Raw genomic sequence first — 26684 nt, 5'->3', positions numbered from 1 at the left:
GCCCTTCCCCGGGAGGCTGTGGGGGTCATGTCATCCCCAAAGCATAGTTATTGTACCTGTCAACTATGTTGAACAAAATGGTTATCTCAAAATTTTGTTCAGAAGATTTTAAGGAGAAAGGTCATGAGAGGGGGGCTAGTTGCTCTCCAATTTTCTGGTCACTTAAAAAGGGCACTAGAACTTTTAATTTTAGTTCAAATGAGCCTTCTCTGGAACTTCTAGGGCCATTGGTTTGATAATATTACCCCTGGTAAAAAAAAAAACAAAAAAAAACACGCATCCTTGATCTTTCTTCTGGCAAAAAAAATTTACAAAATTCTACATTTTTTGCAGATGGGAGCTTGAAACCTCTACAGTATAGTTCTCTAATATGCTTAATTTGACGGTGCAATGTCCAATAAGATTCCTTGACTTTTAGGGAATGTTTCTCCCCTTTTTCGAAAAACATGCAAATTTTCTCAAGCTGCTCGTACCTTTTGATGAGTAACATCTAACTAAATGAATCTTGTATATTTTGAATCTGAATAAAAAGCTCATTCTTTTGGTGTATCTATTGTTATGAAAATTCCGTTTTTTGCAGTTTCAATTAATATTGGGCCGAGTCGCTCCTTACTTACAGTTCGTTACCACGAACTCTTGGACCGGTCAGTTTATTCAAAAGACAAGCTGTTTATTTAACAGTATTTATTAAACGATCATAGGATTAGAACTGATAAGTAATCACAAAGAAATTTATGATTATTTCATAACATACTTTTAATGCTCTTGAATTTTGTTCGTAAAGATCAAATGTTCTGATCAAGTTTGTTTTAAACAGGCAACATTTTCTTCTAGAAATCTTTTCTAGAAAAGATTTCTAGAAGAAAATAAAGACAGACGAGCAGAAGCATTAAGCTTAAATATTGCCCACCAGTCGGACATCTGTATCATATATCTTTTATCTGTGGATGAAACATTCATTTCTTCGCCGGAAATTGTATTGAAAATAAATAAAAGATTTCTGTTTATCACTTGTAAAATGTCCTCTTTCTTTACAATGCTAAAGAACATTTTTGATAGCTTTTGGATTCTTGTCTCACCTAAGTCATAAAAAAGCATTTGCTATTAAAATAAAGTCTATTTATATGGTGGCTCCATGAGAGCAGTGATATTTTAAAATTAACACCCTTTGAGATATCTCCCTCCCACCCAGCCTACAAAACAATCAGAGAAACCATTGTAGAAGTTTAGGTCCGTTTTTAAGTTTTGTAATTTGTCCATTGCTTGCAGATAGTATTTGTTATTGGGAAAAATGCGGACATTTTCCGAGGGGGAGTTTTCTGCAGGGGGGGGAGGATATCTGGGGCAATTTTCAGTGGTTAGAAATTTTTTTCGAATAATTTTCTTTCAGCGAGGATGTATTTTCCATGGGGGGGGATATTTTCCGGGGGGTGGTAACACCTAGACTTGTTTTCAGCTAATTTGAAGGCTCTACGAAGCTATAATGTGGCTTAAAATGTGTCTTAGAGCATTAAAGAATTCAAAGGTCCTATTAGTAAAAGGCCCATTTATGAAAAAGAAGCTTTTCTTAAGTTATTATTTTCAAAGGATACATGCATACTTGTGCGGCATCTACTTATATCTTTTTATCAACAATTGAAAGCGGCAAACTATTCACGAAGTAAACTTAGTATACGCACTATTTATATAAGATTCAATATCCAGTAAAATTTGTAGAATGTTTAAAAGCAAAAATACAATAATGACATATTTTCCACATATTTCGCTTATGTTGATTCGCTTAAACTGGTTTCTTGTATGAAACTATTTGGTCGTACAAGACCTTTTCTGCGGGGGGGATCTAGTCTTTATCCCCTGCCCCCTCTAGATTTTGGAAAGTATATTTTTTGTATCTCATTCTGAAGACCGCACTGCCTTTCCATTATGATAAATAACAGTTCGAATAGGGATAAATCTGTCTATTAGACAGTGAAAAAAAAAATAAAATACAAAAATATACTAGATATTTCGATCACATGTACAGTGATCGTCATTAGCTGAAGTCTCATGACGATCTTTTCTTCACTTTCTAGTACACTGTCTAGTAAAAGAATATATCCCTATTCGAACTGTTATTATTTTTTTGTGTTTTTATTCAAAAAATAAAAAAATCCTTGCCCCTTCCTTTACAGTTTTGTAATTGGCTCTCTTGCATGCAGCCTTGTGGCTGCATACCACAAGGCTGTTTCTTTTGAATTATCTTTCTCTGTAGTTACTTTTTTACATTTTATCTCTGAATTAAATATATTTAAGTCGCGATGAACATTGGGAATTCTTAAAAGCTAAAACAAATTTTTAAAAGCTTCAAATTCTTATAATTTTTAAAATCTAAAAAGAAATTATTAAAATCAGTGGTTTGGAGATTAAGATACAAATTGATTAAGATCCAAAATTAAACAAATATAGCTGTGTTGGGAAATATCCAGAGTAGATATTTGAAGTTATTGAATTATATCTTCTTTGCTGCTCCAAAAAGTGACTCAACTCCCTTTACCAAAATAAGGAAATCTCCTTGAACATTCTTGGTGCATCTATTTTGAAATAATGAACGTCCAATATTACTTATATCAACAACTCTTACACACTTATCCCTTCATCAACTTCTTATCTAATTTTTACGTTGGTTGTATGTGTCACTATTTGGTTTCCAATTGTTACTCCACATGTCTTTTTTTTTTTATCTGTGGGTTATCAAAAAATAAGTAAATAAATCCCATTAAAAAAAAGTAATTAAAAATTACGATTGGACCTTGTAAAAATGTAAGAATGATGTTACAGACTGAGGTTTGAAGTACGGAAATATGGGGGGGGGGTGACACCACGAGGACTTTCCATAAGTCCGATTGCAGTTTGTAAAGCACCTAAGTTAAAGCTTTGAAACACTGACATAATTGCGATTTGATTTTGGATGGCCGACTGCTATTATATGAGCGAAACAAAAATTCAAACCCTTATAAATAAAATACAATATGAAAAATATTTTAGTAACAAGTAAAACGGATAACTGGTCTACTTGTCTCAAATGAAAAAAAAAATGCATAATGTGTTTTGATTTTGGATGAACGATTATTGATATGTGAGTATAATAAAAATTCAGATGTAATCAAGTAATCAATATTTTGAATTGAATAGATTAAAAAAAAACGAGCAATTTGGCTTTATATCTGGGAACCTCTATCAGCGGAAAAAAAACTGAAAAAAAAATATTCCCCCGAGAAGCAGAAAAGAGCTTTAAAAAACTCAAGGTAGAATTTATACCCAATAGTCATGTATTTTTCTTATTATTGCAAATAAGATAGGTTCTTAGAAATAATTTGATATATGTCTTTCAAGCCATATTGTCTTGCCTAATTAAAATTGGCTATTGTCATGATTCATTGCTCAACCGGTTAAGACCGTATTGCTTGCTATCACCCACTCTATGAATCACGAAATGAAATGAATGACGATGGATTATTGCTAAATTATCTGCATGCTGTGATATAATGAAAACTTTGTACAATCTGATAAAAGACAATCTGAAAATACAAGCCTTTCCCTAAATAAAACTCAACAACGGAAATGATTAGCTGTTATTCCTCCAAAGTGATTTAAGGCTCAAATTATTCGTGATATCAGATCAAAGGAATAGTACAGTGGGAAAAAAGGACTGATTTATGACTGGTGGCTTCTTCTTTTGCCAGTAAGTCAATTTTAGCTATTATTAAATTAAGATGGGCAAGAAAGAAAATAAAAAGGGTCGTCCAGATTTTGATTCTAGCGAGGATATTGCCACAAGTACCCCAAATACGTCAAGAAATCCGGATACTCGGAAGCCAGTGACAACTCAGGTTTCGTTAATGACCCTATCAGAGGACTTTGCAAAGATGATGAACATTATACGTGAAACTCATAGCTCAGCCTAATCAGTTGAACAGCGATTCGTTGTAGTAGAAAATAGAATAAAAGCAATTGAATCAGAGCAATTAGCCTTAAGGTCTGAATTATCCGGGATTAAGGATTGTACAAATGCTGTAGAAAATGACATTTCTTTGTTGAAAAATGATAATTTTAACCTGCAGTCAGAAGTTAAATATTTTAAAGAAAAGACCCTATGTATGTCTGATAGGCTTATGGCTGCAGAGTATCAGCCTAACGAAAATAATTTGGTTGTATGGAATGCAGTCTGTGAGGATGAAGATCGAGCCAAACGTCTGTTTACCGAGATATGTACGGATGGACTAAATTTACCAGTGATACCCCATTTTTCAGTTGTTGCAATAAAAAAGGATAAGAAATATTTTAAGGTTAATGTAAAAAACCGTGGAAACAAGATTGAAATCCTTAAAAATGGGAAGAAGCTTAAAGGAAGAAATATAGCAAACCAGGGAAACATTTATGTGAGTGATGATGCCCCATTTTCTGTGAGAGGCAAGAAAAAAACTATATGAAAAAAAATTGTGTCTTAAAACGATGGGTATAATTTCATGGGTATCAAACACAGTTCCACCATATCTTCAGTTTGAACGTCCGGGTGGTACGAAAGTGAAGTTTACGTGTGATGAATAGATTAAGAAACTAGCAAATAAACCTCTTCCCTCCACAGCTTCCAAAGGTGTTAAAAAATGAGTGTTTGATTGAATGTGTTTAGTTTACTTATTGGTTAATTATCTTTTTTTTTTTGCTTGGTTTAATCAAATAGATATGGAAAAATTGATAGTGATGAATTTGAAATGTTTGGGTTAATGATAATTTTTATTTTTGAGTAAATAATTTAAAATGTTTGTTAATGTGAAATTATTTTGAGTGGGTGGTAGCGGGCTGATGTCTTTTTGAATGGTTTTGCTTTGTGCCTTGAAGCTTGCAATAATGTGCTTTTTAAAATTGTATGTCCGTTTTGCCGGAATATATTTTGTTATTTTTTTTTTTATTTATCTAGGTCCAGGTTATGTTTAGTAGATAATGATTTTTTGTGCCACCGCCACCCTCTACCGTCACATACATTAACTTTTATTGATGATGGTTAGAGATATCGTTTTTCCTCCTGGGAACAGCAATGTCCTGCAACTTGAAAGTAGAAGGGTTGATTTTTCCAGCCAGTTTAATGAAAGGATAAATAGAAATTTAGATATTAATGCCACTGAGATTTTCACAAATGAACCATCAAGGTATATTTTTAAAGAAGAAGCACTACCCTTGTATTGTGATAGGGGCCATTTTGGCCTAAACATTTTTCATTTGAATTGTCAGGGATTGAATTCTGCGCATAATTTTTTATCGGAATTAATAAATACTAATGTCTTTCAGGTGATCGCTTTAACTGAAACGTGGTTAAATGATAATAGCTCGCGATTACTACATATCCCTGGGTATAATTTATGTGTAAGGAATCGCGAGTATTACCAACATGGAGGCCTAGCAGCTTACATTCAGGCTGATTATAAGGTTTCAATAAGAGAAGATCTTACAATATATAGAGAGAAAGTTTGCGAGTGTTTTGTTTTACATATAACTAGAGAGAATTTGAATTTTTGTATTTTTGTAGTATATAGACCTCCACAGAGCCTGCTCCGAGACTTTATGGACCTATTTGAAGAACAATTAATGAAACTTCCGATTAACTCTATGCCATGTTTTATTATGGGGGATTTTAATATTGACCTTATTGATCAGTCATCTGCTAGCACTGAATTTATTAATAGAAGTTTATCCAATGGGTTTCATCCTTGTATAAATATCCCTACAAGAATTACAGGAACATCAGCAAAGCTTCTGGATAACATCCTTTCTAATGTACCCTTGAGTCTTCCCAGGGTCCTTATCAACGATGTATCTGACCACTTTGGAGTTTCAGCTAGCTTTAGAACTGTCACGAAGGTGGTTAAAGGCAAAAAATCAAGGATTCCAGTGATCAGTAAAAGTGCGATGGTAAAACTTAAAAATTATATAGAAAAGGTGGATTGGTACGATGTTCTAGGCGATGTTCAGGACGCAAATTCAAAGTTTGTTTTATTTTATGAAAAGTTGCAGAGTTTGATAAGTCAAGTAGTCATATTGAAACCGTTTAATAGAAAGCACTCAAGTAAAAAACCTTGGATTAGTCCTGTGATTTTGAAGCAAATAAATGTAAGAGATAAATTGTTTAGAGCTCAAATAATTAACCAGACACAAGAAAATAAGCAATTAAATAAAATTTATCGAAATAGGTTGAATACAATTTTAAGAAATGAAAAAAAGAAATATTTTGAGAAAAAGTTTAAGGAGGTCGAAGTATGCCCTAAGAAAACCTGGGGACTAATAAAAGAAGTGATTGGATTCAAAATAAATAGTGTACCTGATGAATTAGTTAGTGTAATGGGAAAGACTTTGAATTCTGAATACAACATATGCAATAAATTTCACAGTTATTTTTCGAATATTGGTCTGAATTTAGCTGTGTCCGTTGTCCCTGAGGGTGGTGATTAGACGTTTGAGTCCTTATTGAGTGGCCCCATTGATGTGTCTCTTCATCTTTTACTTTTAACAGTTGACAAAATTTAAAAAATTATTTATGGGTTGTGTTGTAATTCATCTGGATGCAATCATATTACTCTAAAAACACTTAAATGTATTTTTCCTGTTATAGCTGAAGTTTTATGTGGGTTAATTAATGAGTGTTTTCGTCAAGGAAAATTCCCAGACTGTTTTAAAGTTGCCCGTATAACCCCAATTCATAAGGGTGGTATTCAAAATGATCCAGGAAACTATAGACCGATATCTGTTTTACCCATTATTTCCCTTGTTTTAGAGAAGTGTTTTAGTATTAGAATGATGAGTTTTTTGGAGGATCATAAGTTACTGGTAGACACACAATTTGGGTTCCGTAGAAAAAGGACAACGGAACAGGAGATGATTTATTTGACAACTATTTTTAATGAGGTATTAGACAAAGGTTTCAAAATAGGTGCTATATTTTTAGATCTGATGAAAGCTTTCGATACTGTGGATCATGAACTTCTACTTAAGAAGTGTGAGGTGTATGGTTTGAGGGGTAAATCATTATACTTTTTAAGAAGTTTTTTAAGTAATCGTTATCAGTATGTCCAACTAAATGATACTTCTTCCGAAAGAAAGCGTATTGAAATAGGTGTTCCGCAAGGATCAGTTTTCGGTCCTAAATTATTCTTGATATTTATTAATGATTTACCAAATTCTCTAAATAATTTTTGCTATGGAATAAATGAACTAACGGTAAACCCGACTAATGAAACAGTTTCACTTTTTGCTGATGACACAACAGCTATTAGCACAGCTAAGACAGCGGAGCTGCTGCAGATTTCCATGAAGGAATCAGTTAATAGAATTACAGCATGACTGAGGGTAAATAAATTAAGGATTAACATGGCTAAGTCTAACTTTATTATTTTCTCGCGATCATCAAACTTTTACCCATGGATCAAGGAATTAGATATGCCCAATGGCGTTACAAAACGGACTGCGTCTTTTAAATACCTTGGGATTGTAATAGATGAAACTCTATCTTTTAAGGAACAAAAAATCTCGGCAAGAAATCTCGGTATAATGAAGTAACTCCAACATTGTTTTCCCAAGTCTGTCCTTCGCCATCTTTATTTTTCTTTAATACACCCGTATATACTTTATTGTTCAAGTATTTGGCTCTCTACTTTTTCTTCTACCCTAAAACTAATAAGAGTTCTACAAAATCATGCAGTAAGAATTTTAGCCGGTATATCTCCACGTATGTCTGTTAGAGAAATTTACCCAACTTTAAAAATTTTGCCGGCTGCAGGCCTTCGTGAGTTCTATGTATTGTGGTTTATTTTTGGACTGCAGCAGGATGTTCAGCCTCGTTGTTTTGGTGATTTATTGTCCATTAGGTCTACTGTTCATTCTCATGATACAAGGGGTAGCGCGGACTTCTGTGTACCTAGAGGTTTATTTTCCCGTTCATGTTTTTCTGTTTTTTATAGAGGTACGCGGAAATAGAATAGTTTGAATAGTGATATTAAGACTATTGGTGACCCCAATATTTTTAGAAAAATCATTAAGGAACTGCTTTTTGCTGAATATGAGTTTTGACTGATTGAGCGATTTATTTATTGTGGGGTTTTTGTTGATATGGTGGTCCCAGAGGAAATATAATATATGATATTATTTTATATTAATTGTTTAGTGTGATGGTATTAGTGGTATCGGTGGCCAAGTATTATTTGTTTTAAGAATTTTGTTTACTCTACTTCCACCACGGACAATCTTTGATTTTTAGGGGAGTCAGCAATAATTTTTTGTTTATATGTTTTTTTTTTTCAATAAATCCTTCTTCTTCTTAAAAGTGAAGAGTATATACGCTATTATTGTTATGCGAATGAACATTTTAACTCTAATAATTATATTGCAAAATATAAATATGACATAAGAAAGAGGGTTGGGGGAACTTTTGGGGGCTATTTCCGTGTGAAAAATACATTTTTTTAACTGTATATATCTGTCCAGAAAGGAAAAATAACTTACTACATATAAAAAAAATTGAGCATCTTGAGAACCAGGTATTATCCGAGGAAACAAATTGAACTGACCGATAGAGTTTTGTGAGCTTAATAATGTAGGTAAGGAAGCTCAGTTGGACTAAAATATTACATTATGCATTTTGAATTCACGAAGTTGATTTGATATTGAAGTTTTCAACACCTTTATTTAGCTCCTGAAGGCCGATTATCTGTCTATTTTAGATAAAAAAGAAACATATGCATAGTTTTCAAAATCATCTCTAAATTTTCAGAACTACATTCCTTTGATTTGAATTAGGATTGCCTTCTATTATTGGTATGTGACCTATGTAGCTGTTTTGGGGACCCCTTGACTGGTATGCTTATCGAAGGACTTTCGATTACAGAACCCAGTTTTTTTTTTTTTTTGCATTTCTTACATATCTCTAAAGTTTTGCGGTTTTTTGGGGTGTCGGTAAATGGTTCAATGATAATATATACTTTAAAGCAATTAAAAATGATATGGCAACATTGTTTGTATGGAAGTTTAAATTAGCAAGATCTCCAGTGTGAACCCTTTATTTACTTCTCTAATTTTCGTAGACTGAAAATCAAACTATACGTTTTCAAAGTCAAAATCATGTCTTTACCAGCCTAGTAGCTGATACGTTACCTTGTTTACAAGAACTTATTTTTTTTATTTTGTAGGATGGTAGATGTCGGGGGTCAAAGATCGGAACGAAGGAAATGGATTCACTGTTTTGAGAATGTCACGTCAATTATTTTCTTAGTTGCACTCTCGGAGTATGACCAAATCCTCTACGAATCTGACAATGAGGTATGTCCTGTACATTTTTAAGTTTTTGTATACCGCTCATGCCAAGATTGAATTACAGTTGCATTTGTTGATGAACCAAAATTAAGCACGACTACAGCGCCAATTATATAAGCCCTTCGTAATTTCTCCAGTTGAACTTTGTTCAACTTTCAAGCATAAAATTTGTGACAGACCAATCAGAGTCAAGAATTAAGGCATACTTTTTGACATTGAAAAAGGTGGAAGCTTGGAACAGTGGTTTTTCTATCTGTAGCATAAATCTAGCAAAATCCCTAATCCTTTCGAGTTGTTCTCTCAGTTTAAGGCCTTCTTTTCCCCCAAGATCAAGTAGACTTATAGAATACATAAGCAAAGGCATGAGCAATATCTCTATTGACAGAAACTTGAAATCACAGACTTGAAATCAAGATCTTATTTAACCACAGTGCCAATTATTTGTGCTATTGGTCATTTCTGAAATATGTGACCGACCAATCACATATTTGGGAATAATTGGGAACAAATTGGTGGTGTTACAAGGTTTTCATACTACCTACTTGTCATTTTAATTTTCCCCTGCTGAAATACAAGTTAACCTTAAAATCACGAAATTACCATTTCATTCACAAGACTTATTTTTTTTATCAACATATATGACTGTTGTTTGTCTCAGGCATTTGACGGGGCTCAGTGTTAATGCGGCTTAGATCTACTCATATTTAACGGAAAAGCTTCTAGAGCAAGTTGGCAAGATTGTGACTAAAAAGTGGATCGAGTCTCAAAAATAACAGCCTAAGCAAAACAAAAAAAATAAAAAATTCAGAGCTAAAAAAAACAGATCAATTATTCAAATAAGATTTATTCATAATGTGTCAAATACCATAAATAAATAGCACTACTCCAAACAAATAATCCTTGGCAAGTAAAAGAGGGGGAAGATGCACGAGTTTTTTAAACACTTACTCATAAAAAATAGTTTAAAGAGAAGCCACCCTTAATTTTAAATAATCTTTTTGAACAGGCTAAGCAAGTGAAACCTTCAAGCTGATTCAAGCACCATGTTCCATGCATTATGATTCGTCGTTTACTCGTTACAGGATTGAAGTTTGATAAAACATACAATAGCGAAGAAAGGAAGAAAACGAGGACAATCAACAGCCAGTGAAAATATATATATATATATATATATAAATATATATATATATATATATATATATATATATATATATTTCTGAGACCACACTGGCTAATCATGATAAACAAAAAATCGCGAAGAAAGGAAACGAGGACAATTAACAGCCAGTGAAAAAATTAAAAAAATATGCAAATATTTCGGTCAAGACCTCCGCTTGACCGTCCTCAGTGCAGAATAAAACTGATAAAAATATAAGAAACCATATTTTTCATGGTTTATGATTAGCCAGTGTGGTCTCAGGAATTTTTTATCAAAGTTTGACTTTATGGATGGAGTAAAAGTAATTTGAATATGATTTATATGACAAAGATGACCGGTAGTTTGATTAGAGGTAAAAGATGACGGATACTAAGGGTTTGGGGCTGTCACCATGAAGCTCAGAAAAAGTAAAGCATGCACTTAAAAGAATATAGAAAATAGTAATTAAAGGTAGTAGTAAAATAGTAATAGTGAAAATAGTAATGAAAGGATAGTAAATAAAGATTACGCAACTGCCTGGAGGAACTAATTAATAAAAAATACCAACACTAAATTTAAGAATTAAATAATAAGAACTAAATAATAATGAAAACTTAAAGACTAAATTTAACCAAGAGGTCGCCGTGTCATGAGTATATGTTACGTGTATTAAATTAAAAAGTAAAATTTTAAATAAAATGTCATTGATTAGGTTACACCAAAGAAAAAAAAACAAGAATTACTCCAATAAGAGGATAAAAGTATTAAAATACTATTTGTATTCAATCTGCGCTCTTTAGAATCAACCCCTTTGGCGGAATCAAAAATATGTCTCCATTTCTGCTCGTTTTAATTATTTCATAGAAAAGAACAGAGAGATAGAGCACAAAATGTAGATTGTAGATTGCACAAAATGTAAAATGTAGAGAGATAGAACACAAAATGTATTATTTCATAGAAAAGAACAGAGAAATAGAGCACAAAATGTAGATTGCACAAAAGGTAAAATAGCCCAAAATGTAGATTCTATGGTGTGCGAAACAAGTTCCAACGGTACCATTATTTGATTGATTTTCAAAGAAATCCAGTATATGATCCCTATTCAAGTGTGTGTTTTCCTTATTATCCATAAAGGAGGCATTTTTTTCCTTTTTCGATTATGCTTGTACCAAAAAAAAAAAAAAAAAAAAAAAAAAAATTACTCTGCATTTTTTTGTGTGAAGCCTTAATAATCACGTTCTAATATAAGGAATTCCTCACTATATACACGTTACTGTGTATATTCGTTCCTATATTCGTAGTACGGGCGGGCAGGGGCTAAGGTGGGGTTGGGAGGGCTGGCTGAAGGAGGGGAGGGGGAGTTGAGTAATGAAGAGAGACTGGATTTGTTATTATTATTTTTCTTTTCTATTTTTATTTATCTATTATTATTTTTACTTCAGTTATTTTTATTTATTTATTTATCTATTTTTCATATTTTTAGGTTAAAGTTTATTTATTTTTGGTTTATTTATAATAGTCGAATTAATAGGTAAGTAGTTACGTGGACTTTCGCACGACCGCTAACCTTCATAGGTTTTTTCCAGCGCGAAAGTGTTGTTTAATTTATTTATTTGTTTGTGAGTGTGGATTAATAAACTTATGACCAAAACAATTATGAACTATAAAACATAAAGTTCCAAAAGCGAGCTCAACTCTACACAGGAAGACAAAATTAAAAAAAAATCTGAATGATTTGTCGTTATTTCATTCTTAGTCATCGGTATCAAAGTCGATCAAGCCATTATTGAAATTCTTAGATTCGATTTTTGTCATTCTTTGACAATATACTCCCCTATAGCTAAAAGTGAGTGTTCATCAGAAAATTCATAGTCGAAGGTCAATATTTGTCAGAAAAGTCATGAATAACCTGATATATTTCGAAAGTTCTTTAAGGGGCTTAATCATACTTAACTTCCGGTTATATCTGCAATCAAATCCACTATGCTGTATTTTTATTTGTAGCTTTGCCAAGGAATTCAGTGTAATTGTCAAAGAAAATTGGCCTTATAATTGTTTATTGTTATTGTACAATTATGATAACGGAAAATTTCGTATTTATTTTAGTGGCCCTTACTTGTACTTGTTTCACTTTGTAAGCCCTTGGCTCATCGCGACGCTTGATGTCTAGCCTCACATTTGGGTCTGGAAAGGTCTATCTGCGGTTGATTACAAGATGACGGAAAACCAATCTTGATCCTAGTCTAGCATTAAAAACTCAGTTTACTTATTCTAGACTTGATCCACTTTCAAACTGAGACCTTCATGTTCATTTTCATTTCATTTTTTAGAACAGAATGGAAGAATCAAAAGCTTTGTTTAGAACCATTATTACTTACCCGTGGTTCCAAAATTCGTCAATTATTCTCTTTTTGAACAAGAAAGATTTGCTGGAAGAAAAGATCATGACGTCCCACCTCGTTGACTACTTTCCTGACTTTGAGGGTAAGGCTGACTCATAGCTAAATTCTTTAAGTTTAGAATATTGATTTTTTCGATGAAACTGATACACTTCATACTGGGTTTAAACAAATGTTAATATAATGAAAGTGAAAAGTTAAACTTCTTTCAGAACTTCATAAGCTTTTATGCCAGGAATAGCCCCTCTACCCCCCTCCCCCAAGAAAATTTCAGGGCTTACTCTGGAACCCGAAGCTGGAATGTATGACAGACTCAGGCATATCAATACGACCCACATAAAGAGGTACCTCTTGTCAATAGAGGGTAAATTTCAACAGCTCCAAGTCTCAGCAGGTCTTTAATGGGAAAGTTGTAGCTCTAAGGAAGATTTATTCTCATAAAATGACGGGCAGTTCACAACAAGGCAAGGCCGTACCCTGGATTTTTTTTCCGGAGGGAGTTTTGCTCAAAGATTTTTTTTTTCGGGGGAGGGGTGGGGGGGAGTACACAAAAAAAACTCAAAAAACGCATACAAAATGTGTTTATATCTATTTTTGATACGTTTTTACGAGTCAAAAAACATTTCGGGAGGGATTCAAACCCCCCTCTGGGTACCGCCTTGCAACACGGTACGCAAAAAACCTCTAAGAGTTAACAATGACATTAATAATTATAATTATATAATTGTTTCTTAATCCTCTCTGCGTGCAAGGCCCCTCCAGAAAGCAACTGCCCCTCCAGACCTCGGTTTCGCCCCCCCCAGGCCCAAGTTTTACCCCCCCCCCAGCTGAAATTTAGTTTCTTCCAAAAACTTGTCAAAACTAAGACAAACCTGCATAATTCAAGCATCAACAGAAATAGATCAGTTTTTTAGTACACATTTACCTTTATAGTACTATAAGTTACCTTTATATAGTACTATAAAGTACCTTTATAGTGCTTTTGAAGTGCTAAAAGTACCTGCCAAACGCCTTGCTTTTTTTTAGTTTTTACTGTCATTTTCACTTGATTTGGGAAAATCGGCTCCAACTTTGCCCCTCCCCCCCCCCCAGGATATTGGAGAAATTACGCCCCTGCTTATCTGGTTCTCGAGTTGAACGTTTTTTTTATGCGTATCGCCTTTTCTCCCTCAAAGAAATAGTTAGAAATTGCTTCTGGTGTCGAAGTTTTTCTTTCTGTACTTTGGATGCCAAAAATAATTTTTTCCGTACGAACAACTACTTTTTATTGACGTAAAAAAAATAAATATTTTAATTTTCTTTTATTCCTTTGTAAAGTTTGCGTCTTAAAATATGAAACTTTCTGAACCATGTCAGCCGATACAAAGTAAACGAATCCAATTTTCCACGCTAAGGAAATTTTATCGCTTATTTATTATATTTGAAATACGATTCAAATAGATACATTTATGGATGGAGAGCTAAAAATCTCATTATTGTCCCCCGGATGATCCGTGATTTTTGTATAAATTAATTTCCTTTTAGAATAAGTCTTCTACTCATCCGCTTCTTTCCAGGAATAAGTTCCTGTTAATATGTAGAACATAAATCCTGTTACTATTACGAATAGTCCAATTGATCATGTTAATACAGGTTTGTGTCCAGGCACCAGTTTGGAACGGTTAAGATCGTTTTATAATGCTCAACTTGTATTGCTAGCGTCTTAATTCTACGTGATACATGAACCGTGGGGTAGGGGGGGGGTCTATGTGCTGCAACTGTCACAACTACAAATGCTTCGATAACTACGTAAAAGCAGGAAACTCGTTAGTTTTTAGTTTCACTTTTGCAGGCCTAAAGGTAAAAGCAGGGAACTGATAAACTCTTTCCGGTTAAATTAATTTCTTTTTATACCAATTTTTCCCTCCCCTTTCACGGAGTAAATCCCTGTTTTTGTGTCTGGATGTAAACCCAGTTACTAGTAAGAATAGTCAAATTGCTTATGTCAGTGAAGGTTTATCCATATTCCTGTTTTGGAAGGGTAAAGAGCGTTTTATAATGCTTGATTTATATTGTTGACTTCCTAACTTTACGCAGTATATAGACCTTGAATTAGGGGGAAGCAGGATAATGTGCCTCTCATTACTACAACTACTCTGGCAAAATTGCGACGAAGACCACGTTGCCTCTCCATCATAAATACAATTAACAAGTAGAAACAACAAGGAATCTTTTCTTAAGATAGTGGAATCTTAACCCTAAATGAATATTTCGACCCGTTATCCAAGGGCCTTCCTCAGCAAAACAAATGAAGGTATAAGAGAAGGTTACATTAAAATACGACCACTAAAACTAAAACCTTTTTAAAACAGTCTTAGCATCCTTACTTCAGGGAAGTTCAACCAGGACTGGTATATCAAGTGAGGTGGAAAAGACAATTCATTTCAGTGAAATAAAAATTGCTATAAACACACTTTCAATGCTACTCTTGCCTTTTTGGCCGCTGAACCTGTTACAGAAAGACCTTTGAGGCTAGCTACCACTGAACCTTTTATAGAAAGACCTTCGGCAAAAATGTTGAAATGGCTATGATATGTTTTATGGATGAAGCATGAAAGATGACAGGTTGTGCTTTTGACCATTTGTCTGGGGCCAAGCCAAAAACAGGTCTTCCCCGAATGGGGCAGGTAGATTTAAAGGAAGTCAAAATTTCATTGGAGGAGGTAAAGAGCGTTGCTTTGAATAGATTTGTATCGAGGAGGAGTGTGTGAAGCTGTGTTGCCCTGAGAAGGGTGCTGCAGGGAGTTGTTAGTAGCAGTAGCAGTAGTAAAGCAGACAACTTGTTAGTTTTTAGTTTCACTTTTACAGGTCCAAAACAAGATCACGTCGCAGCTCGCGAGTACGTTTTAAAAATGTATTTAGCCCAAAATCCAGATTCTGAGAGAACATGCTATGCTCACATGACATGTGCTACAGGTAATTTATATACATTTTATATATAACAATCAAGACTTACAGCAGTGCCAATAATTCTGTGATTTACACCAAGCCAGAGAATCACTAATTCTGGACATGATAATAACAAATAGAATATGAGGGTTTTGAACGTTCCAGGAATTCAGAATTACTTTTAATAAATATTGAATTCGTATTTTATTTTTACTTTAAATAGTTTCTACTTTTAATACCGTACTTTTTTTTAACATTTAATGTTGTTGTTTAAATGCTCTTACTTTAAAGTATTTACTTCTTTCAGTTTTTAAATATTTACTTTAATAGTAGGATCTATCTAATGTTATTATTTAATCAAACAGTTTGTGCTGGAGTAATTCTTACTTTTGTATTTTAATCATGCTCTTGCTTGTCACTGACAAGATTATTTTAAATTTAATTAATCTTCATTTTTTGACAACGAAGAGTCAAGTTGAATTACGCCGCCCCGTAATGCGCTGGCATATGGCCGAAGGCTGAAATAGTGTATATAAGTCTTTGTTTTATCACCACAATAATGAGCCGAGTGACGCATTCTAAGGATCATCGTTCATATTTCTAAGAGAAAGATTTTTTGAACCTTCCATTAAAATAACTCTGTCTCAGAATCGCAAATCCATCTTCCTCCTTTTAAGTCTTAGGTAAATTTTGTCTCACGAAAGCAATATGTAATTAGGCTCGTTTATTGCTTGAGGTTTTTTTCCATTGCACCCTTAATATTACTACTATAATATTAATATTTTAATAACATTAATATTACTATTATTACGCATAGTTTAGTATCAGATGTTCCCAAATATCAACAATTGCTAGATTTCAAAGTCGCAAACTAGAAACTAGGGTTATTAGTAGGAGAAAGATACGGAAAAAAAATGTTCGAACCAGGAAAAAATTGGTAGAGAAAATATTTTTGCCTCACTTTGTTCAGAAAAGAGAGCTCTACAACATATCAAAAATCTAAATCTCCATCGCGTTGCCAAATTACCTTTTTCTTGTTTTTTTCTGCTATTTTTTTTATTGGATCCGAGAATAAGGAACCGTGGAAAGAAAAACAGCCTGATGATGGTTTCCTTTTCAAGAAATGATTGTATTTGAGTGAATACAACATAAAAGTCACCTTTTATCATTTTATTGTTTTTAGTTTTGATTTTTAAAGTTAAAAAAAAAAAAAAAAAAAAACACGCACGTGACCTATGTTCATAGGGTATTTTTTGAAGATGAGCACAAATTTTTGATTCATTTTCACCATTCTCAACAAATAACGATTTCCGAATAGGTACGCCTATCTATATTCCTGAATGTTCCAAGGCTGAGCTGTAATGGTTTCATGCAGTCAGTTTTCTCTAACGAAATTCACAATGAAACGGGAAACCTTCGCAGTAAAGCAAGCGTCTTTTTTTTGCCCATGATTTATCTCCCGTCTAATAACGAATCCTGCCTTTACTCAACCTTGCGCTTTGTTGCTTGGCAAGGGAGAACGTTGCACCAGTTCTCACATTTGATCAGCCGCTCTGGTGGAAGTCAATGGAGATCCTGAAGTCCGACACCACGAATGAGCTGAGTCGCATTATTCTCAAGCTGGGCGGTTTCCATTTGATGATGAGTTTCGCCGGATGCATAGGACACCTCATGCAAGGTTCTGGTCTGAAAGAGGTCCTGGAACTGGTATACGCGCCTGGTGCACTGCCGCTCATTCTCTCTGGAAAAGCAATTTTCAGAGCTATTCGTGCTCACATTCTCGTGAGCTCAGCCATATATGCCCATCTCCTCGGAGACGAGCAAGCAACCTTGGCTTCTCTAGACATGTCTACTGTCTTCAGTGATGTCCTAGACAGATACTTCCCACCTGAAGATCTCAGTCAGAATCTCCAGCTCAAGCCACTGGATAACTTTTCAAGCAGAGACGCGAAGATCTGCAGTCTCGGAGAACGGCAAAGATCTGGTTTCAGTATCTTGACATGGTTGAGATACTGCTCAAATTCATACATGCCGATAGACTGGGCCAGTGGGATCTGTACTTACAAACTGCAGTGGAGATGCTTCCGTCTCTAGCAGCATCTGGACATAACCTCTACGTCAAGTCTGTCTGGATATACAAGCAAGAGATGACTAAGCTCCAAACAAGTCACCCAAAAATCTTTGAAGCATTTGAACACAGAGGTCACGCCATTAGAAGACCAGAGCGACACTGGGCCAGGCTCTTGGCAGATCTTGTCATCGAACAAGAGTATATGCGAAGCCTAAAGACGTCGGGTGGTCTTAGGACTGGAGGTGGGATGACATAACAACAGAGAGCTATTTGGGTAATTTCAAGACCAGCATGCCTTGAGATCAACTTCGACGACACACAGAAGCTCGTTGGATACTTGGGAGAACCTTCCCCTTTTAGTGGAGATGATCAGCTTAGAAACATTGCCAACAGTATAACTTCTTCCCCAGATGTTAATGTTCACGAGGCTGGTGCGACTGGAAAGGTTATCCTAAGTAAGATGACGGGAAAAACCTTGAAGGAGCATGTCTTCAAGAAAAAAGACCAAGTGACCCTAATGAATGCTAAAAGGCGGGGTCATCCGTGGTAGCGCACATAGATCCGGCGCTCCTTTTCCAGTGATTTATAATAGTGGCCTAGCGAACTTCTCTTTTTGAAAGCGATGGCTTAATGGGAAAAGCAAATAAGCCATAACTTTCCAAAGCAATCTTTCAAGCTTGTGGGAATGAGTCTCAATTACCCTCAAGACCTTCATCTATGTGTAGCATCGTCTTGGACGGTGGTTCTCTTCTACATCGAGTTCCATGGAAAGTAGGGTCAACCTTTAAGGCCATCTTTGCTTCATACGTCCACTACGTACAAGCAAGGTATGCTAGTGCTATTGATGTGTTTGATGACTATGAAGGTGGTTCAGCAATGAAAGATGCTACCCATTTACATCGAGCAAGAATGGTTAGTTTTCAGGTCTTTTTCATCGAAGAGATGACCCTCTGCATGAAAAAGAAAGAGATTTTTTCGTGCAAAGTGAACAAAGCACGTTTCCTGAAGCTGCTCAGCAACCATTTGGAAGCCATCGGCTTGCAAGTTTTTCACTCGGAAAGAGATACCGCAGTTTTGATTGCAGAAAAACTAACAAATGATACTCGTGTTATAGACGCCATAGTGGCTGCTGATGATACTGAAATTTTGGTTCTTCTGATCAGTCGATCAGACTCGTGTTCCAGGCACCTATATTTCTCACCCGAAGCTAAGTTTGGTGGTACCAGTTCGGCTTGGGATGTTAGTGAGACCAAACAAAAGCTTGGAACAGATGTCAGCCATCTGATGCTGTTCTGTCACGCCGTGCTAGGTTCCTACACAACCTCTCACCTTTATGGAATAAGAAAGGGCATAGCCGTTCAACTACTACTTACCGACCGGAGTTTCAGGGACAGTGCTGCTATATTTGGTGAAAAGTTCGTATCGCTTAACGATATTGCGGCAGCAGGAGAGCGGGTCTTGTTGGTACTGTACGGTTGCCCTGATTTTTCAAACCTTGACACTGCCAGAAAGCTAATCTTCCACAGAAAAGTGAGCACTGCCACCACTTTCGTGCATCCACAAGAGCTGCCACCGACTCAGGCAGCAGTGAAGTACCACTCACTACCAGTCTACTATCAAGTTTAAGTCTGGCTCGGGAACCCAGTAGACCCTTTAAGCTGGGGATGCAAACTGCAGGATAATGAAGTTTTTGCGCCATTAAAAACACATTTCCCTGCCGCTCCGTCTCAGCTGCTGAAAATTATCAAATGCTCTTGTCGTATTGACGGTTGTGATAGTGAAAAGTGTACCTGTAAGTAAAGCGGACTTGAGTGTACGGTAGCCTGCCGCACCTGTATGGGGAGTTCGGTGCAACAATTCTAAGTTTCAAGACGAATTTAGTGAAGAAGAATAAAAGTTCACTGTGATGATGACAAATTTAGTTCCTGCATTTAGATGAAGTGCAATTTTTATACATTTGGTTAATAAGATAAAATCTTTTTCTCTAAGTTACAACTCAACTTGTTCTAAAAGGTACACTGAGGTGTTTTGTCACTCCTGTTTATTCGTTTTGTACTTTTGAAGAAATATATGTACATTCTATTAGTTTATTTTCTTTAAAAATATATGTTTTTTTGCTAATAAATAGTTTTCTTTTAGTCAGGCGACGAAATCAACACCAGAAATTAACTCAGAGTCAAAAGTTGACCATAAACGATGTATGAAACACTTAGCTTACATTTTTTATTTTTCTTAGTTTTTTAGCAAATAAATAAAAAAAAACATAAAAAAAAATTTGCATGGACTTAGAGGTTTAGATTTTTGATATTTTGTTAAGCGTCTTTTTTTTGTTCGGAGGGTGAAGAATCCATTTCTGTATCAAAATTTCTGGTCAAAACTTATTTTTCTCCTACTATATAAACTGTTTGTCACGATGGTTATAAAACGCTTTCAATCAAACGCTTTCAATTACAAACGTTTACAATCCCGGTTTCTAGGGCTAGAATGAGAGAAAGGTTGATATGGCTACGGCACGTTTCGCGGAGGAAGGATGACAGATTGCCAAAGCTTGTCTTTGTCGGTCAACCCTCTAGGACCAAACAAAAAGCAGGTCGTCCCCGATTGGGGCTGGAGGATGTCGTAAGAAAAGATTGAAAGGAAATTTACGCTTTAAATAATTTGGGATGGAGGAGGAGCGTGCGTAGCTGTGTTGGCCTTAGTTGGCCTGGTGCTGCAGTGATTTTCTAGTTGTAGGAGCAGTAATTACTAAACGACTGAATAATGTAGATTATGTTTATAGGTTTCTTGATTTTATTATGTTTTCTTTCCATTTTTTTCCCCAGCATTATTTATTTAAAGGTTAGGTGAGTGTTATAATTGTAGCCTCTTAGAGTCAACAGATTTTATCTCTTCTTACAGGCGGCTACTGACCATAATAGTTGCAATTTTTATTTGTAATAAATTGATCTAATGTAATTATATTTCAAGCAATCAGCAAGATTTTATTGTTCTGATATACTGAAAATTCTTATAATTGCTTTGTTCCTTTTAAATACATTTCTTTCAAACGAATAGAAAATCAATCGGTTAAACATTTATTAATTCGCAAAATAAAATACTGCTTGAATGAAATAAACTGTTGGCTTCAATAAACTGAACAGTTTGCTTAAAAAATTATGTGTAATCTGTTTAAAAATTATATTTTAGCATCAGTTTTTTATCGCTTTTGAACGGAAAATTTCAACAAAAAAAAAGGTCCTTTTGAAATAGTAAAATGAAATTTAAAGCTTTAAATGCAATTATTCTTAGATTTTTTTTTCTTGAAGTCTTGATTAGTATTGTCAGTTTTTTCTTGTTGATTTTCAGAAAAAACTGATGTTCAGAAAAAAAAACAACAACAAAAAACACAGTGTTCAAAATACGTATAGTATACAATAAAGCGCAAATACGAATAGCCTTTTAGAAGACTTGGGACGGTAACTATCTTATTTAAGGTAGTTTTTATTTTTAAATTTTGATTGGGACTATGCTTTCCTTTTTTGCCGCTGTTTGTGTTTGCCGCTGTCTGTGTTTTACTAGACGTATAAAAACACAGTTCAAGAAATACAAATTGTTTTCAGTAAAGCCCAAATGATAGTCTAGCCTTTAGAGGGTTAGTAGGCGGTAGACCATCCGTTATTTGGGGCAGTTTATTTTTGTTCTAAGTTTTGACCTGAACATTTATTCAGTTTAATTAATGTTTGTTTTATTAATCCTTAGAAATATCTGTTTTTTTTTAACTTTTACGTAATTATTCATTTTGGTCTGTGTCCGTTTTAGGTTAATACCCATTCATTGTTATTTCTGTAGGTTTTAAATTTGATTTGTTAGATTATTTCATTTCTGCTCGCTTCAGGTTTTAATATTGCTTATTGCTTTTCTTTGAATAATTTTTTTTTAGTCATTTCTGTTTTCTGTTTTTAATAGACATAGTTTCATTATGGGTGCATAGTAGAAAAATTGTCAAGTTTTCCCCAGATGTTTTGTTTAAAAATTAAAATGTTAAATTTTTAGCCGACATTTGGAAATTTAGTCAAAATGTTTGATCAGCATATCAGCTGATCGCTGATGCGGTGGAATTATTTTCTAATAGTATTTTTACCAAAATATTATGGGATTGACAGGAAGAAGGATTTTCAATCGTAAAGATTGAAAATATGCTTATTCTTTGGTCTTCTATGAGGCTGAAATTATCGCAACATTCATCTTGTCGACACCCTTGAATGTAGACCTACCTTTATCCACCACTTATTATTTTTTTTTCATGCTCTTTATTTTGCAATTATTTTACATCTACATAAACGCTTGTCTAGGTCACTTTAAAAAAGTACTCTTCAGTGCTATTCTTCCAAAATTGTTTGTTCTCATTGATGTCCTCTTGGGTGGCCGGCGTTTACCCCCCTCCCCCCCCCACGGAAATTGGTTGTCCCTACGGAAAATAAAAAAACAAGACTCAAATAAAATTCTCAAATTTGGAAAGCCTTACTTTCCACGAGGGGGGGGGGGAGGGTCCGGAGGGGTATTTTCAGGGGGGGGGTATTTTCCGGGGGGTAAACGCCTAGAACTGTCCTCTTGGTCCAGTCTACATAGCCTGAATGAAAGAATGGGGGTAAACAATGACTCGTTCCCTCTAGACCTTATATACAGACGCAAGTTTAATTAGATAGAGCAATTTCTATGGTTTACTCACATTTATTTCTTCACTCCGCATAAAAAACGCCCCAAAGTTATGTACTTACGTACTTGAGCACAATTAACTTAAGAATTAAGTAGTATTACTTAAATTCAATTTTTGTCGAGTACCTGGTAATTATACTTGGAAACTTGTTCGAACCTCCTGACCCAAACGATGTGGTAGAGCAATTCATAAAAAGACCTTTTTGGAATTTTTTGGAATTAAAATTTTTTCATCTTAACTAGCCAGAACTAGCCTATCAGATAAATTCAATTATGAACTTATCAGGCATTGGCTAAAATCTCAGTGTTAACCAAATATCGGTTTTAGCTAAAACTTCAGCATTAGCTAGATCTCGTTGATCTAGCTAAAAAAAAAATCTAGCTTTTTCTAAAAAAAAAACGAGAAAAAACAAACAAACTGATGCTGTCCTGTTGTATTTGAAAACTGATTGAATTTAATTGCCAAAGTCTCTGGATGCGGCACTAGATTTTAAGTCCGAATTGGCAGTGCTAAGAGTTGTTCCTAAGAATGTTCCTAAGAATGTAAGCTAAGAATTGGCAGTGCTAAGAGTGCTAAGGTTTGGTGGTGCCTTGGGCAAAATTAACTACAGCGCCCCCTCCCGACTCAAATATATGCAAAAAAAGCCGAACAAAAATGTATAATTGAATCAACGTTGGCAATTCCCCAACGAGGCAATTCCTCGTGAATGCGCTTCTTGTCTTAATGAGTTTCTTTTTACGTTTTAGAATAGTTCAACAACCAGCATATCACCGAATGATTTTATTCATAGTCATTTCTCTTCATTTTGAATTTGATTTATCATTTGTCTTTATTGCTGTTCGTTTCGGGTTTTCTTCTGGTCCCTCTTCTGGTCCCTCTTTTCTTCTCTTTGAAAAACCTTTTGTTAAACATTTTTTTTTTTTTATCAAAGTACATTATAAGATTACATAACACCTTAAAAATCGTACTTCCCAGCAAGTTGCAGCAGCGATTAAACTCAATAACGCAAATTACTATCAAAAATGATTTTCTCGTACAATAGTCTCTTTCCCCCGGAACAAAAGTCTCTTTCTGTTCGTAATTTTTGTCACTTTCTTGATCTTTTTTCTATTAGTTGTTCTTTTTCCCGCATTTGTGTTGTTGTTAAAGTGATAAAGCCCCCTACAAGCTCAGCTTTGGGGGATGTAATATCCGCTTATGTGTTCTCTCTTTAGTTTTTTTTGTTGTATATCGTTGCATTTAGAGTTAGATTTTATAGTATTAAATAAACGAATTGAATTGCGACGAAAACTGGCCTTTAGATAGCCGCTTCACATTTCTAAAAACCATTTCTTTCAGTTTTAAAACTCCAACCTATTGAAATTTCTTCCGATGTCGGGACGACATTTAAGAAGTTTATCATAAAAATGTGCTTGGTACTTAAAAATGTGCTTCGTATTTGGTACTTGTGCTTGTGCTGGTACTTTGTACTCTAAAAATGTGCTTATATACTGTAAGTATATACTTAAAGTGCTCTTGAAAAGATATATTTTTGAGAAGTACTTAAGTACCATTCACCAAAGGTCTGGTATTAGTTAAAGCCTTGGTATTCGCTGAATTTCATTTTGAGCAGGACTAAATCAAAAGCTCTTAGGCATGCTACTAATTGAAGGAAATTAGCATTTTGATCTTTCAGTGACAACGGCAATGAATCCAAATTTAGTACCTTCGAATTTATATAACTCGTATAAGTTATATATTAATAGGTAAAGATAAAATCAGAACCGAATGTTACCAAATTTGAACAGGAAAACTCTAACTTCCCCAGGCTTTTCTCCAAAATTTAATTAGATCTGAAATAAAAGAAAATATTTTGCCTTTAGACGCTATATCTTTTTGATGGTGCAGTGGCTACTCCTCCAAACATACTGATAAATCTCCTAAGAATTAACAAGATTACCAAATATGAGAATATACTGAAAAAGAATCTTTCTGCCATCTAATTGTTGTGCCTCGGCATAATTTTTAATTTGAATGAAGTCAAAAAGACGATCTGATTATAATTAAAAGTAATAGGATGACCTAGGTTCAACTTATCCTACTTATCGGAAATAAATTTGCTGTCAGCAAGCTATCCTGAGTAATATTATAAAGTTAAAATATTCAAATTTTTCTGATTTTCTATCATTTTAGTTACAAATCTGTCACATTACATGAGAAGAAATTTTTTTTTCTGATTTTTCTTTTGGGCTGCTGCCCGGTGACATGGCATAATTAATACCTCATAGCACACAGCTCTTGAAATTTTTTCCTAGAGGGCATTCTTTAAGACGACCAGGAGAAGTCCTTAGAGTTGTAGGAAAACTGTCACTGTCTTCTTCCTATCAACAGAACAACAGAAATTTAAAACTAGGATGTAATAAAAACTGGATAGACGACATAACAAAGAAATAATTTGCTTGTAAATTGAGTTAAAATATTAAACCACGTTATTATTCAATGAAATTGTTGATTCAATGGTATTATCAAATGAGGAATTATGGAAAGGAGTACTAGATTTCATATTTGTTTTTCAATTTTTAATACAAATGTCTCAGAGTCGGTAATATAGTTAGTTCCACTGACATTTACCTCAGTGTTTGGAGTGGTACTACTACTGTAGTATATGGTGTTTAACTGGAAATTCGAGTTTCGTTGGAGATTCAGAAACATTTTGCAGAAGAATTTGGAGAAGCAAAACTTTGGCACAGTAAATCGGCTGAGGATGACACAAATTGACAAACAAGGCTGATTTACAGTTTGAACCTGGCGACATTCTGTTCTGATCGTATTTGTACTAATCATAATGTAATCTTGGTGATTTAACTTTATAAAATTTGGATGCATCATCAGAGAAAAACTAATCAGAAAATAATCTTGGTGATTTCAAGTTATAAAATTTAGATGCATCATCGCCTAAAAAAAACTAAAATATTGGTTTTCTTTTAATAGCATCATGTACAACAGCTTTCGATTCAACCCGATTCAAAATGAAATATAGCTAACACCAAAGCTTTAGCTAATGTCATGCCAGTGTTGGGGGGTACTTAAGTACAATTATAAGTGTTTAAACATGTCTTTCCAAGAGCACTTCAAGTACATATCTAATTACAGATGTTAATCTGTCCACAACATATGAAAAAAAAAACTAAGGGCAGGCTCAGAGTTATATAATATAAGGTTGAAATTACAGGAGAAGGTTTGTAGGCAAAATGTCATAGATACCGTTGGCAAGCTTAATATTTAGGCAATTTAACTAATGAGATTTTATTTCTTTTATGCTGCCTTGCTTGGATTTGGGTGAACAGACACAGAAAATATCAAACTTGTGTTCTGTGCCGTGAAAGATACGATCATGCAAAGTGCGTTGAAAGAGTACAACCTCGCATAAGACTTCGAGAAATAAGGGGTGTTGTATTAGTAAATGTTAAAACTGGTTATCCTTGTAAATTATTTAAAATAAATACTTGAAAATACGTTTTAGTTTTTAGTTGAATAGCTTATATGAGTTTCTTTTCCATATGTGTTCCAGGATGTATGATTTTTTTTATGCTATGTTGTATAAACAGGGGCATTAACTTTTTTTTCATAAGCAACAAGTTTGAGATTCCGTGTTTTATTTGACCGGTTAAATCGGTTATCACGTTTATTGATTATAAAAGCTACAAAATATTGAGCTTTCGTTTCACTCCTTCAAATATTAAGATTTGTGCAGCTTATCTTGTAATTTTTTATATGTCCAAAAATATAATAAGATGAACTCCAGCAATGGACCGACTTAATCGACTTCAACTTTAACCGACTTTAGCATAGAAAAAAAATTCCGATAGTTGGGAAAGTTGGGAACAAGGATAGTTGGGAAATCGCAGGCATGATGCTGAAAAATCACAGCAACCTTTAAAAATTATCTCGCAGATTCTACAACTTTTCCATCTGGAAATCAACTACGCTGAACAAAATGGCTATCTCAAAATTTTGATGTGATGTGCTGGGGGGAATAATGGGCATGGGGGGGGGGGCTAGTTGCCCTCCAATCACTTTCGACTGCTAAAAAGGGCACTAGCCCTTTGAATTTCCAATCAAATGAGCCTGTTTTAA

General features: G+C 34.5%; 1 protein-coding gene across 1 annotated transcript in view; it reads left to right on the top strand.

The window, feature by feature from the left end:
* LOC148948995 (G protein alpha q subunit-like) overlaps positions 1-26075 on the top strand; it is a 72598-nt gene extending 46523 nt beyond the window's left edge. The window contains exons 5-8 of the mRNA XM_089094167.1: positions 9213-9342; positions 12805-12958; positions 15721-15828; positions 25895-26075. Of these exons, the coding sequence (XP_088950293.1) occupies positions 9213-9342; positions 12805-12958; positions 15721-15828; positions 25895-25977 (475 nt within the window). The 3' untranslated portion in view covers positions 25978-26075. The remainder of the gene's footprint in view (positions 1-9212; positions 9343-12804; positions 12959-15720; positions 15829-25894) is intronic.
* Positions 26076-26684: the final 609 nt, after the last annotated feature.

The sequence above is a fragment of the Artemia sp. Qi Xiang Cuo genome, chromosome 9 (genome assembly GCF_049724085.1).
Source record: "Artemia sp. Qi Xiang Cuo chromosome 9, ASM4972408v1, whole genome shotgun sequence".
NCBI lineage: Eukaryota > Metazoa > Arthropoda > Branchiopoda > Anostraca > Artemiidae > Artemia > Artemia sp. Qi Xiang Cuo.
The sequence above is the reverse complement of the archived record's forward strand: the minus strand, read 5'-3'. Positions and strand labels throughout refer to the sequence as shown.